The sequence below is a fragment of the Echinococcus granulosus genome (genome assembly GCF_000524195.1).
Source record: "Echinococcus granulosus chromosome Unknown EG_S00004, whole genome shotgun sequence".
Lineage (NCBI taxonomy): Eukaryota > Metazoa > Platyhelminthes > Cestoda > Cyclophyllidea > Taeniidae > Echinococcus > Echinococcus granulosus.
In genome coordinates, this window is record NW_020170384.1 from 656,250 (window position 1) to 669,129 (window position 12,880).

The 12,880-nt window shown below is 41.9% G+C and overlaps 1 protein-coding gene across 1 annotated transcript; it reads left to right on the forward strand. All coding sequences in view use genetic code 11, as the record gives it.

Annotated features, from left to right (window-relative positions):
* Nucleotides 1-7,252: 7,252 nt before the first annotated feature.
* On the forward strand, nt 7,253-12,140 carry EGR_01071 (hypothetical protein; the record flags this gene model as incomplete). The annotated part of the gene is made up of 5 exons (XM_024490320.1): nt 7,253-7,270; nt 8,227-8,412; nt 11,005-11,157; nt 11,225-11,932; nt 12,084-12,140. 5 exons carry the CDS (start codon nt 7,253-7,255, stop codon nt 12,138-12,140), a joined length of 1,122 nt encoding a protein of 373 aa, XP_024355139.1.
* Nucleotides 12,141-12,880: the final 740 nt, after the last annotated feature.

Here is a 12,880-nt window from a genome sequence, read left to right on the forward strand (position 1 = left end):
AGCATGTTACATCAAATGGGTATGTTGTGGATAGTGTTCAGTAAGGCGTCGGCTGATTTCTCTCTGATTGCTGAAAGAACGCCAGCAAATTGGGAGATAGGGATATTTTATCACCACTTGCAACTGCATTTGCGACTGCTCTTAGTTTCTGCCGAACGCCGGGAGCGCTTTGGCAGGCAGGACGTGCGAAGCACTTCCCCTTTGTGCGCATCCACTCCTGCCTCTCAAGAAGCCAGTTGTGTGAAATTATCTTTTTACATAAGCACTTCTTCCAAAGGCGACAATTACTTCGCTCAGGCTTTGACGGTACCTTCTCACTGGTGCGGGTTTATTTCAAAATCTCCTCTTTTCCTCTCCTTTGTGCCTTCATTCCTCTCACCTACATTGTCCATTTTGGCAGAACTTGTGGAAGAGCTAGTACCTTAGCTGTTTGTACCCTCTTTCACATCATTATTAGCAGTGATGCTATCGATGCTGCAGGCAGTGGGCTATCCAATGGCATTAGTAGTGGAGTTTGCACTGTTAAGGACTGCGCCAATTAAAGCCATTTAAAACCACTTCAGAAATAGTTCAAATTTCGGACGTACGTGGAAGAGTGTTCTTAAGTAAGGTATGTTTGCCAGGTCAGAAATAGTGAAAGGAAGAGAAGGGTGAGAAAAAGCCGCGATTCGATAAGCAGGCAGAATTAGTGTTGTTACAAAAGGATGAGGAGGCGTATGGGTGCCACCAGAATATTCAATGACAAAATTTCTTTAGTAATTCCATGCGTGGATGGTGGAAATCGGCTGTAGAATTAACTGCTTCTTCAGATGGTGATAGGAGGGGTAGGAATCAGTGTAAAGTAAACAAATCATTGGAGCTGGAGGACCTTGGTTCGCAGTTGCGGCTTAATCATCCACATTTGCATTGGACGCTCTTGGGTAAATTCTCTTAAGTGTCAGCTTCAACGCACTACATACGATCTCACTAGGCTTGTCACGATCGCAGAATAAATGTTAACAGAGAATTAGTAAAGTAGCGTCTCACAGAGGTTCATGTTTGGAAAAGTTTTAGACGAGGAACAGTAAATCAAAATTTGTCCTTTTAATTCACAAACTCGATTCTCATTGATTTAAATTTCACTACACGACATAACTGAGGACAAACTATATTCGGATTCACGAGTCTCCATGTCCTCATGTACAACCAAAGAGGAGATATTTGTGGAAACTTTTTAATCATTCTTCTTTATTAGCGCAAGGTTAATTTTAAATTAGGATTAAGTGGGTTTCAATAAGCATTATAGGAAGCGTAAAATAATAGTTTATTGTTGTAAGTTGATTGCATTAATCGACCCCCGATGGCAATAGCAGAGCTGCCCCGAGTTCGCCGTTTTTTGGGGGGAATTATAATGCCAAGGGGAACTCCATTTGTGGCCCTCATATCATGACCGTGGGAAAATAGGTAAACGGTGGTTGGACCCGGGGGGCGGGTGGAATTTTACGTGTCCTCGAATCGCCTGGACCTACTGTCGTCAAGTAAACTTCGCGCATGATGAAGCGTTGAAACAGTTATCAAGGCTGATGTTTTCCTTACTTTTCCTACATAAATAAAGTTATTTCTTATACATGATCCAAAAAAACATGCTTGCGTATCTCATGTCATTTGCTTTGATGAGTTGAATAATTAATTTATGCTGATAGCTATTGAAAATTATATGATTAATTAATTAACTTCCTTGTCACCTATGAGGGTTTCTAGTTTCATATGTGCTTGGTATGCTGATTTTGGGGAATACTGCTCTAGAGTTTCTTCTAATTCAAAAAAAAATCCTTTTTTACTATCATGCACTTTGTGGACAGGCATGATGCACCTGTGGATCCACCCGTTAATTTGACATCAGTGGCGTTGGGTCCAAGCCCATCGCCTCCCATTCAAAAGTGCTTCAAAAATGGACCTTCCTTCGTGCTGCTTCATCGTATTGGGCCCTTAGGGATGACTTGGGTCACAGTGGTAAATAAGTTAAGTGTAGTTGCTTAAGCATCTTTAATTCGACTGGTAAACAGTGAAAATAGGAGTAATAGGAGGTACACAGTCTGCTCACATAGTTAACCACCGGTTGTTTGGTGAAGAAAAGGTAAAAATTTTGGCATGTGAAATGCAATTGTTTAAATTCCCACCATAAACATGCTTATTGTGCCCTTTTTCAGCAGAGAAATAAGAATGAATCGAGAAAGAGGGATTAGGTATAAAGACTGGCTGGTGCCAACCTCTTTCGTAAATGTAAGCTTCTGCTGAAAGATTAAGAGAATCCTTAATCTGAACAATCTGTAGATGGCAAATGACTTGCCTTTCCTGTTAGACAAAGGTTTATTATTCAGAAAATTCGACCAAGTTCAAATGGCCTTCTATACAGCTGTCCACATAGGGATCCGTAGGTAATGATACGGTTACAAGACAATGAACTGCTTCTTCTCCTTCATCATCCACTTCTAGTCCTTCTCAAATCCAGCACCACCATGAGCGCTTTTATTAAAAAGATGAGATCGCGTCCTCTACTATGGCAATTTTAAAACACGAAAATTGTGACTACTGTTCATTCATGAATCATCTTTCATAGTATCCTTTCCCTTCTCCACCACCGATGTGGCTAAATGCCCGTGTGCGATACATAGCCAAGTAAAAAGCATAATTGCCACCCTTTTCTCTACGAAATATACTCGGCAAAATGAAGCCTTCACATGTAGAAAAAGGTCCACAACCAAAACTTTACCAATCATGCAAGATTTCATTCATTCTGAACTTTTCCTCAAATGTCAGTCAAAATAAGAACAACAGATGATTTAAGCCATGCAGATCTGAAGTTTGAGAGGCTTTAGCTCATGCGGATCACAGAATGTTGGCTATGACAGAGGTGCTGCGACGACTTGAGAATGACACAACATCACACCTATCAATCGACTTTCCGTTGACGGATCCGATCGGTGTGGAGATATGGGCCTCGTCTCGTCAATGGAACGAATCGATAGAATGGATGAATCAACTTCCGTTTGGCATGTTGGAGTGATGAGTTGGATGATCTGTTGAAGGAGGACTTGAGTGGCATAGGAGTGAGGGGAAAGTAAACTCTTTCTGTAATATTGCCAGAGCACATGTTAGGGTTCAGCTGACTGACCAAAAGGTCATACTTATCGCCAACACTTTCGTGCACATTTGTGCAATGCAAAGCAAATCATGATGCTCTCGATCTTGAATATCAAGGGATTAAGGCAACGAACTTGGACCAAGTTTGGATGCTCTTCAGTAGATATTTCTCTCTATTAGCTGATCAAATAAAAATCAGCCAATCTTTTTGGCTGCTAGTATTTTTACGAGTTGACAACTACGGCATTCGGCATTTTTCAATTGCGACTATGCTCTTGTGAGGATTTAGACTTTTGTGTAACTGGGACCGGGAGACGCATTTTAGTTGCTCGGGTGTGCCCTTAGTAATGGCAAATGTACAGGTGAGGTGATCATCACTTGGTTGGCCTTTTGAGATCCTTGTCGCAGCCCGTAGAAAAAATTTGTAAATAACCTAAGAGAGACGAGTGGTCTTTCGTGGTTCTGTGAACGCCACTCGTCGGGGCCACGTAATGTGTGCCCAGGATGGAATTTGGAAAAGCATTAAGTCACTCCCTCTAACTTTCTCCTAATGACTTAATACTCGCAATTTAATGCCCTTTCCAGTGAGAACACCTTTGGGCTCGAAGGCTATGCATACTCAGCGATGACATTTTGGAGGCTGTTTGCTTGTGCTTCTAACGGTGAAATATCGGCGATGCTATCTCAAAAGCATCCAAGCGGTTGCATTGGCTTGAAGAGTAATGTGTAGGGCTAACTTGGTACCGATGGGTTTGAATAATACTGAAGTTCAGTATAAAAGTAAATCAAAACGAAGCGACGACAATTACGCTTACGTGGAACTAGGACGCAGTTGATAACGAAGGTATTTTCAGAATGCATCACAAGCAAACTGACTCATGAACACTTTCACATAGAATGTCGACAAATTGTGTGGATTCAGCAAAGATGATGACAGTCTTAGTAACCTCCAAAAATAACTAATTCTTAAATCTCAATTGGTCTGTGTCAAGTGTTTTTAGCAAATTTCAATTTCCTAGGTGACCCCCACCTGGCTGAATAATCCACTGCATTTTGCGACACCAAATATAAGTATTTGACAGATATTTCGGTACGAAACTGTCCAACTCAAGTTACCATAACAGCAATAATTTGGCTAGGCTTTGTTAAGTGGCCAGAGAATAGAGGTGCGTTTTCATAACTGCATGAAGGATGTACAATTGAAGCAGGTTTAGTGAGCGTACGCGCCACCTAATATAGACGCCCAGCGTCTAAACAAGACGCCGAATCAATTTTGCATCAATTGTAGAGGATCATCAACTCATTGGAGCCAATTTAGTAACAGGCGGTTTTCGATCACATATTATCTTTAGGTGTATGGGCGAACCCTTGAAGGCTCGTTGTCACCTCGTTAAACTGACAGTAAAAGTTACCATGCTCGAAGATAGTCCAACCAAATGATCTGGTTCACCTACCGTTAGTGAGAGTGACGTCACCTGACTGCGCAGATGGGAGTGCGCTGACAGCCATATACCACTGCCTCATCGCTAATTTACATGTTAACACCTCCCCTCGCTCTACTCTTATCAATTGAATATAACCAAGTACCTTCTTCACTTAATTACCGTTAAGTATAAATGGGTTCTATTTGATTTATTTATTATTTATTTATTTGTTTAAGATTTTGGATTAGCTTCAAACCATCATCCTCTGATCTTCATCAATATGGTATTGCTGAAATAGATTATGCGTTAATTACCTTCTGCTTGTGTTTATTATTCCCCAAACATGCGACTATCATAAATAACTGTTTTCCTCTTGGTCAAAGATAAAAGTTTGTTCTGTTGATGTACGCATTATCTTGCTCGGATTGCCGCGTTGAAAATCCCAGTTCCGTATTCACGTGATAGAACTGTATTCACAGTGCAAAAGGATAAAGCGCTATTTCTACACCTAGTCACAATTTTCATCTACTTCCGTCCAAAAAGTTGAGTAAATTGAAGTCGTAATTTTTCACATATTTCAAAGACTTTACATCGCTTAAAAAATTAGCCACATGAATAGCGACCCAACAAACAGCAGGTGAATCAGAACAAACAAAGACGATTCAATTTATCGAACTGAAAAAAATTCCAATGAGGCGGTGTTTTTAGTTGCTTGCACAGCAGTGCACAGGTCCAGCGGCGTTTCAACTACCATATGCATGTGCAACGGCTGGGTCCACTATGAGGGCTTTATAGGGTATAAGACCCTGTACAAAGCTATGCTTAAATTAATAATGAAGGTCTAGTGCACAATGGAGGGAAATAATGTGATTGTAGCACCGCACCACTAAGATTAATGTCGGAATCCTGATGGTTGAAACGAATGTTGCTATGTTACAAATACTGGTGGTTTTCTGGTAAAGCAGCGTTTAAACCCGCACAACTTACTGTACTTTCAAAATGATTTGATCACAAATGGCGTTTTACTGATATGGTATTGCATTTAATTGCCTTGAACTACGTAGACAAATGCCATTTCGACTGTTGCACTTCCAATTTGTGGCATAGCCTTCTGTCAATATTAGCAATATTCCAGCCCTTCTTTGCGCTATTATTGTGTTGTAAAGTGCTACCGTGGCTCACTGTGAAACCTAGAAAGGACTTAAGGCAGTTAGTCCGTTAATATACGTGTTATGCACAACTGAACCAGCCTTCGTAAAATGTAGAAGGACTGCCGGCTGTTTTTGGTTAAAATCCAACAAATAGTGAAAAAAACAGCTAAAGATTAGGGAACTTTTTAAAATATCTAAAATTTGCAAGTACATTTTAGCTCATTGTTTTATCAAATAGCCGTTTATTTAAGTATCCCACACCAACCAATTACTAATGTTCGTTTCCGTTTCGTCTGGTACTTATCTGTGTGTGGTATTTGCTGTGCATGACTCGATACTTTGCGCTTTTTCACTAAGTAGGACACTTAATGCATATTTTACCTGTTTTACGTGAATTGAATACCATATTCAGTTTTGGATTCTAATTCACATGGGATTGTTGTGATTCGCTCTTTTCCATGGCTGAGATTGAAAAAAAAACGCGTTGGTGTGAATGCATCCCCATTTTGACAGCTCGCTACTCACTCTCTGTAAAATACTTTACTCTTTGTTTTGCGACCAATGACTGCTGCATTCATATCGCCGCTATCAGAACAAACTATCTATTTATTTAGAATCGGCACATTCACTTAACGTGAAAGTAATTATTTCTGTTTGCGTACACCGTGTCCTCTAAAGTCTTTGAATACATCACTGGTGTTTTCTAGTCCAGTCATATTTTTGCGGAAATATTGTTCTTCTAAAATTATTTTGCACTCTTAGTAGTTTTCATTTATGAATTCCTCTTTTTAGGAATGACAGCGGTCGCAGATTTTGAACGCAATATTGCTTCACAGCGTTTTGGTTCTTTCAAACAGTTACAGGATAACTTAACCGCCTTCTCTGATGTATGCTTTCCCTTTTGCCACAACTTAACTTACAGACATTCGGTTATCGATTTGTCAACTCAAAGTTCAGCTACTACCACGAGGGGACGCAGAATCGTGAGCGATTCGTTTACAAGTATCTCGATTTGAAATGCGCCTATGCCAAGAAACGCAACTGCACTGCCTACTGCAACGTGAGATGTCGGCGAAACTTCATGTACATTCGTTGCTGGTCCATGGAACACAATCACCCACCCGACCCTCCAGATACTTCCACTCTAGTCGACTGCACCGAATCCTTTAAATGCACCTTTACCTCAATGATTTTCGATAGCTTTCAGGAGCTTGAAGCCAAAATACGGGAACTAGAGCAGGTATCCATTATCTAGACTATCTCCTTGTCGCTTGGACTTGCATGTATACATTGTGCTTAATTTTCCGTCGTTCACGAGAGTTTATATTTCATCAATCTTAGTCTATTTGTCAAGGACTGATCGAACGAGTGCTTTGCTCTAGTGCTACTGTTTAATGCTGTTAAACTTTGGCTTCCAAAGTATGGGGTACCTTGCTTTCTACTGCCATTGTTTCTGTGAGTAGATGACGGGAACGCGATTTACCAAGTACTCGACTAGGATGCTTCCAGAGTCGAGTGAGCATAAAACGCGACTGGTTTACGAGAGGGTCAACTATGGTTGCATTCACTCAGGTAAAACGAAGCAGCGGAATTCCGCCTACATCGGAGTCCGTTCGCAGAAAATCGGCTGCCAAGCGCGCATTCGAGCCTGCATAGCGAAGGACAAGCTGAAGGTGATGCTCTACAGTATGAAGCATAATCACATCGTCTCTAATTCTTATCGGAGCTCTGGGTCCATGCAAAAACCTTTTTTTGTAAGTTCAGGTTTCTTGGTTAAAAATCGGTTTAATTGCGACAATGGAAGTGTTCCATCGCCCCTAGATGATAAAACGGATCTGACGTTAGTAGTGTCAAAATTCTTGCGTCAGTTTCCGGAATGCTTCTCCTTTCATCAAAACTTCCTGTAATGAGGCATTGGGTGAGCTTCTGTATAAGTTGGTCAGTGTAAGTGCCTATCCGCGCTTTTTGCAACGCATTCTTTTATTGTCAAGCGAATCATTATCGTGACGGTGCCCATAAAGAGCTTGAGCGTAACTCATGGTGGCCAAGATATTTGAGTCTGATTGAAGTGGTATAGGTGTATTTATTTACCAGATTGGATCGACATGTTTTTGTGTTGCACAAATGTGCGTTTAAGTTTGTGGAGCTTAAGCAACTTCTGAAGGTAAGATAAGGGAGAAACTCTCGAAGTTTTAAGCATTGGTAGTTTGGTATACGGAGTAAATGTTATTATGTAAAGGTTTGCGTATTGAATTCAGGTAGACTAACCCAGTCAGATCTTTTTTGCCATAAATTGGCATAACGCTTTACCTTCTGATTATACCACACATGTGGTGTGAAGTCACAAGCAAGAAAATCGGGCGTTATGTGTGTCCATGGATGGGTGAAAACATATCAAATGTGATCACTACGCTCTTAAAAGACCGGGTTCCCCATCTCAAACCTCTTACCTTTGTTTGATGGTGACACTGGTGAAAGTATGCTAGTGGCAGTTGGTTGCCCAGGTTTTGATATTGTCAATATTTTAGTACGACGACCTCTCTTCGTCACCGGGCCACGCCTACGGCAAGGTGGATGGTGAGGATGCGGAGGTAGATTTTGAGCTTGATCTGCCCAATTTGGCCGCAACTGCTGCCAACGGCTTTCGGGATGAGGACCTACCTGCTATGCCCATTGTGCTCAAAAAGACTCGTTCATCACACTCGCGGACCTCCGTAAGTGTAACTTTCTTTCCCTAATTTTTATTGCTATCCACGGATTCTTAGTTATTATCGTCTTTGGATCTCCACTAGCGTAGCTTTTCGGTAGACTGAGTTCATCAATTGACAGCCTTCTAGTAGTAGAATGGTTTCCTTCACTGGTTTCTGTTGCATTTTTTGTATTGCACACAGGACGGAAAAACCAAGCGCACGCGAAGGTCCCGCTCCTACGGTGATGAAGAGCGAAATAAATGCGATGCCTTTCCTGAAGCGGACACCCGTGAGTCTGAGAGCTTTGTTGGTTGGCACCTCCGTGTGTCAAGCAGTCTTTGTCATTCATATGCTCTTTTGGTCTCTAGTTCCCTTTTACGAATCTCCCACTAATTATTTGCGAATGCGAGATCCAAAGTTGCAAACGAATGGCTGTTATGTTGATCAAGTGAGTTGTTCCCATATTCTTCCCCATGTGCTCGTCTTCTTGCTTTCGAGCGTGCAAGGGTATCATTCGAGCCGTATTTCCATTGTATTAAGTCGTTTACGTTAGCCACTTAGTGCTTTCATGATTGGGTCGGTTTGCTTACTCAAAAACGACCAAACTAAACTTGAGATATCTAGCCTCATAGTCCGCTGCTTTAAACTGCTATAAATACCGTAGTTTGTTGTGCCAGTGGTACTTTCCGAGGCTGCATCTTTATCGTGATGTCCAGATTTCCCGCTAAACGACGTTGCCACCGCAGCGTGCAATGCAATCAGCATTTGTGCTGACCGATTCCGCTCACAAAGTCCAGATCTAATCTTTCTTAAAAATAAATCAAAGAAAAGCACTGGAGAAGTAGTGATAGACCAGTCTGTCCAATAATCCTCTCTAAAATTAAACAGAATTTTAGCATATAATAAGACCTCCTTATTTCTCCCAAAAACATCTTGCTCTAGATCAAAACTGAGGATTTTTATGCTTGCGGGAGCGGTAACAGCACCAACGAATGCAAATCGAGGAGGGATGGAGGAAAGATGGAGGCGGATGGAGCCGATGATCGCACCAGCAAAGGCGACGACGACATCAAAAAACGTGAAAGTTGTGTTATCTCGTCTTACCTACATGGACCTGTTTCTTGATGGTAAATTAAAGTAGTCGTTTCCTTGATTATGTTATTCTATCTAATTATGTCACTGGACTTTGGACTTTCATCTCTGTTTTGCGTGTGACACACTTTACGTAAAAGCATCTTCATTAAGTATGTAGTAATGACATGTTCTTAATCTTAATTTCGGTTTGTTCACTTGCTAATCCATCGTTTCGAAAGATCTCACACCTTGGGCATGTAAAGTAGCACAGTTCGTGGTGTATTCTAGGTATCACGTTGCTACTAGATTGTGATCCGGAAATAACCTCCTTTCTACTGTCAAACCTGGTTTCTTTGGTGAAATCGTGCTAACAAAACTACAGCTATTCGTTATTCTGTTTTCTCGATTAGTATTCAATCTTCTTTCACATTTTAGAACTTTCCAAAGGCGGGTTCATGGGCGCACACTGTTTCCGGGCCGCTGTATATATTATTTATACATACATATGGGAATTATGATTTGTTCCGCGCTAATTTTGCGTTCTTTGTTCTCCCGGGTTGGGTTATGTAACCCGCGCGGGGCGGCGCCGTAGGGGGCGGGGCGTGTGGCTGTGGTGCGTCGGGCTTCGCTTTGCGTGTAGTCCAACAGCGCCCTTTGGGTACGCTGGTTTGGGCCGGTGGGTCAGGTACCGAAACTCTTGCATGATGTGTCTAGGTGCAGTTTACGCAGTATGGAACGGTGGATATTTTCCGCTAATGACCACAAAAGTCACTTTTTTAAAGGAGTACTTGTTCCAATAAGTAGAGCCGTTGCGAGTAATTGTCTGACCTTAGGTTAGCTATTTTTACAAAAAGGTAGTGAAAATACTGCTTTTATGTTATTGTATGAAAGCAGTACCTTGCGGGTATTTGTTTTAACGCATCACTTTGTCTAGTCTGTGGCATAGCAGACTAGGTATTGCTATACGTTGGCTTCGGCGGGTTTGTTTGAGTGCGTTTAGTGAGAATTGGTGCCGTATCGACGTGCTTAGCTCCTTACTCCATGCTCTCAATTAAGTACTTGTGTGATTATGATTGAATCTGCCTCCTGATTCGAGTGCCGTCCGTGTTTTCTAGGATTGCATGTTTTATCAAATAATGATGAGCGTTCTTTATTTTTTTCTGCCACCTTTTAGTCCTATGGGTTTTGTATTTGGTCTTGACACTTTTCTATTCATACCTTTGCATATGCCTCTGGTAGTTATGTGCACCCTGTTCTTCAGTTATTATATGTTTTAAAGTGGTTTCATACGCCAAGTATTGTCGAAGCTCACTGGGGTTTCATTTATTTTCGTTATATCGTGCAATGCTCCTTGCTAACTTGTTTTCAAATTAGTGCTATTATGTTGGCATTAAACAGTGTATAGTGTTCTTGAAATTCGAACTGCTATCTTATTGCCACAAAAATTATTCTCTTCATAGCTTGTCTACAATCATGAGGAAATCCAGTCGACCAGATCGCACGATTCTTTACAGGTTTTCATATCCAGTTTATCAACTGAAGGTGATTGGGCCCAACACTCTTCTTGCAGCAGGGGGTGGCGGAAACTCGAAAACTGGAGTGCCTAATCGAATAGATGTAATTCATTTCGATCGCCCAGCCTGCGCCCCCATTAGTCAGGATGCCAATGAAGCTCTCATCCCAGCTAACACTACGGTACCTTCTCTACTAGCAGCAGCAGGTCCACCCCAATTTTGTCATTTAATATCTTTTTTTATTTCAGTTGATTGGTGGTCTCAATACCAAACACGAAGCCATAATGCACATGACACTCGGATGTCAGTCTCCCGGTGCAGCCTCAATCCTTGCACTCGAGGGCTCCACCTGTCAGGAGTATTTCCTCCATGCCAACGATCTTGAACCATCCACAATCGCCGATGAAGTTCTCACCGAACAAGAGTCAGCTATATCATCCACTGGCGTGGCACGTTACTTCCAGCATCAGCACACACCATCTTCTGCCTCTTCCTCCTCTGAAGACAACCACTCCAATACTGGTGTCAGTTCTACCACCATGGCGCGCAGGTTTTCGGCGCGAACCACTCTCTTTGAAGCATCCCAAGTAGCGAAAAAGACCCCGGCCGATAGCAGTGGCGAGGAGCAGCTACCGTGGACGTGCGAGGCGTTGCGTAGCGTCAGCGTGGCGCCCACCAAAGCTCTGATGGAGCGTCGCCGTCTGGACAGCTGCAGCAGCACGGGTAGCGTCTCTGCACTACTTGACGACGGTGACGAGTTGACATGCATCACGTCGGGCGGACCGGCAGGCGGTGGGTGGTGTGCGGTGGGTACTGTGCATGGCGGTGTCGCTCTCATCGACCGATACGCTCTAGTGGAGGAGACGCGTTACTCCCTCTCGCCCCGTTCGCCCTCCAATGCCTCCTACGCTTTCACCTTCGATAATAATGAAGAAGATGTCATCTTTCCACTTCAAGTTAGTTTTGTCCCTTATCATTTGTGGTTGGTCTGAAAAGACGTTTGACATTAGTGTTTTTATGCTAAAAGATATATTCAAGCCAACTTTATCCATTGACGTCACTGTCATATTTTTTCTTATAATCTTATAACATTTTATTACTTTAAAGCTCACGTTCGTCTCAGGACTTAGTGATCGGAATTCTTCCGAGCATTCCTTCATCTGACCTAGCGAATGAAGCACTTTGATAAGCCATAAAGTTGGTCACATTTGTTTTTCCTGATTCTGTTTACCTCTGTCACGTGTGTGTGTGTCCTTCTTGTAGGTGTTGCTTGCTTTATTTGCGCTGAAACCCACATGTGCCTTTTTTAAATTGTCCTTGCACGGATTTGCGTCCTAATTTGGTGCCCAATTGTCTATTTTTACGATTGCCTTGCTTTCCTGTGTAACGTTTATCACTCATTTTGGTAATTCCAATATTTGCTTCTGGTAATACGCTTGGTGCTTTACTCGTCTCTTGCCCTCGGTAAATAGCGCTTATCAATTAAAGTGGAGTTTTGTGTTAAATTTGGATCACTCCGTTTCAGTGGAAATTACGTCATTGTTTTGTTGTGCTTCCATTAATACACACTTCCTTTGGGAAGAAGTCAACTGTCACTTATTTGTTTTTAATGCAGACAGGTGGCGGTCTCTCTGCCTTAGTTTCACATTGTTAATCGGAAATTGGCGTAAGATTCCTCACTTTTATTCATTAATAACGCTATAATGGGAAATTCCGCTTATGGTATATGCTATTAGGGTCATTCTATGTTTTGTCTTACTAATCTATATTACAAGATGAGGCATTGTTTAATAGTTTTCCCATTTGCTTTCGTTTCACAGGGCAGGTACTTTTGTTAACAAAGTTTTAGACGAAATTTCCACCTGTATTTGATGTACATAATAAGAATGCATAGTTGAAGTAGT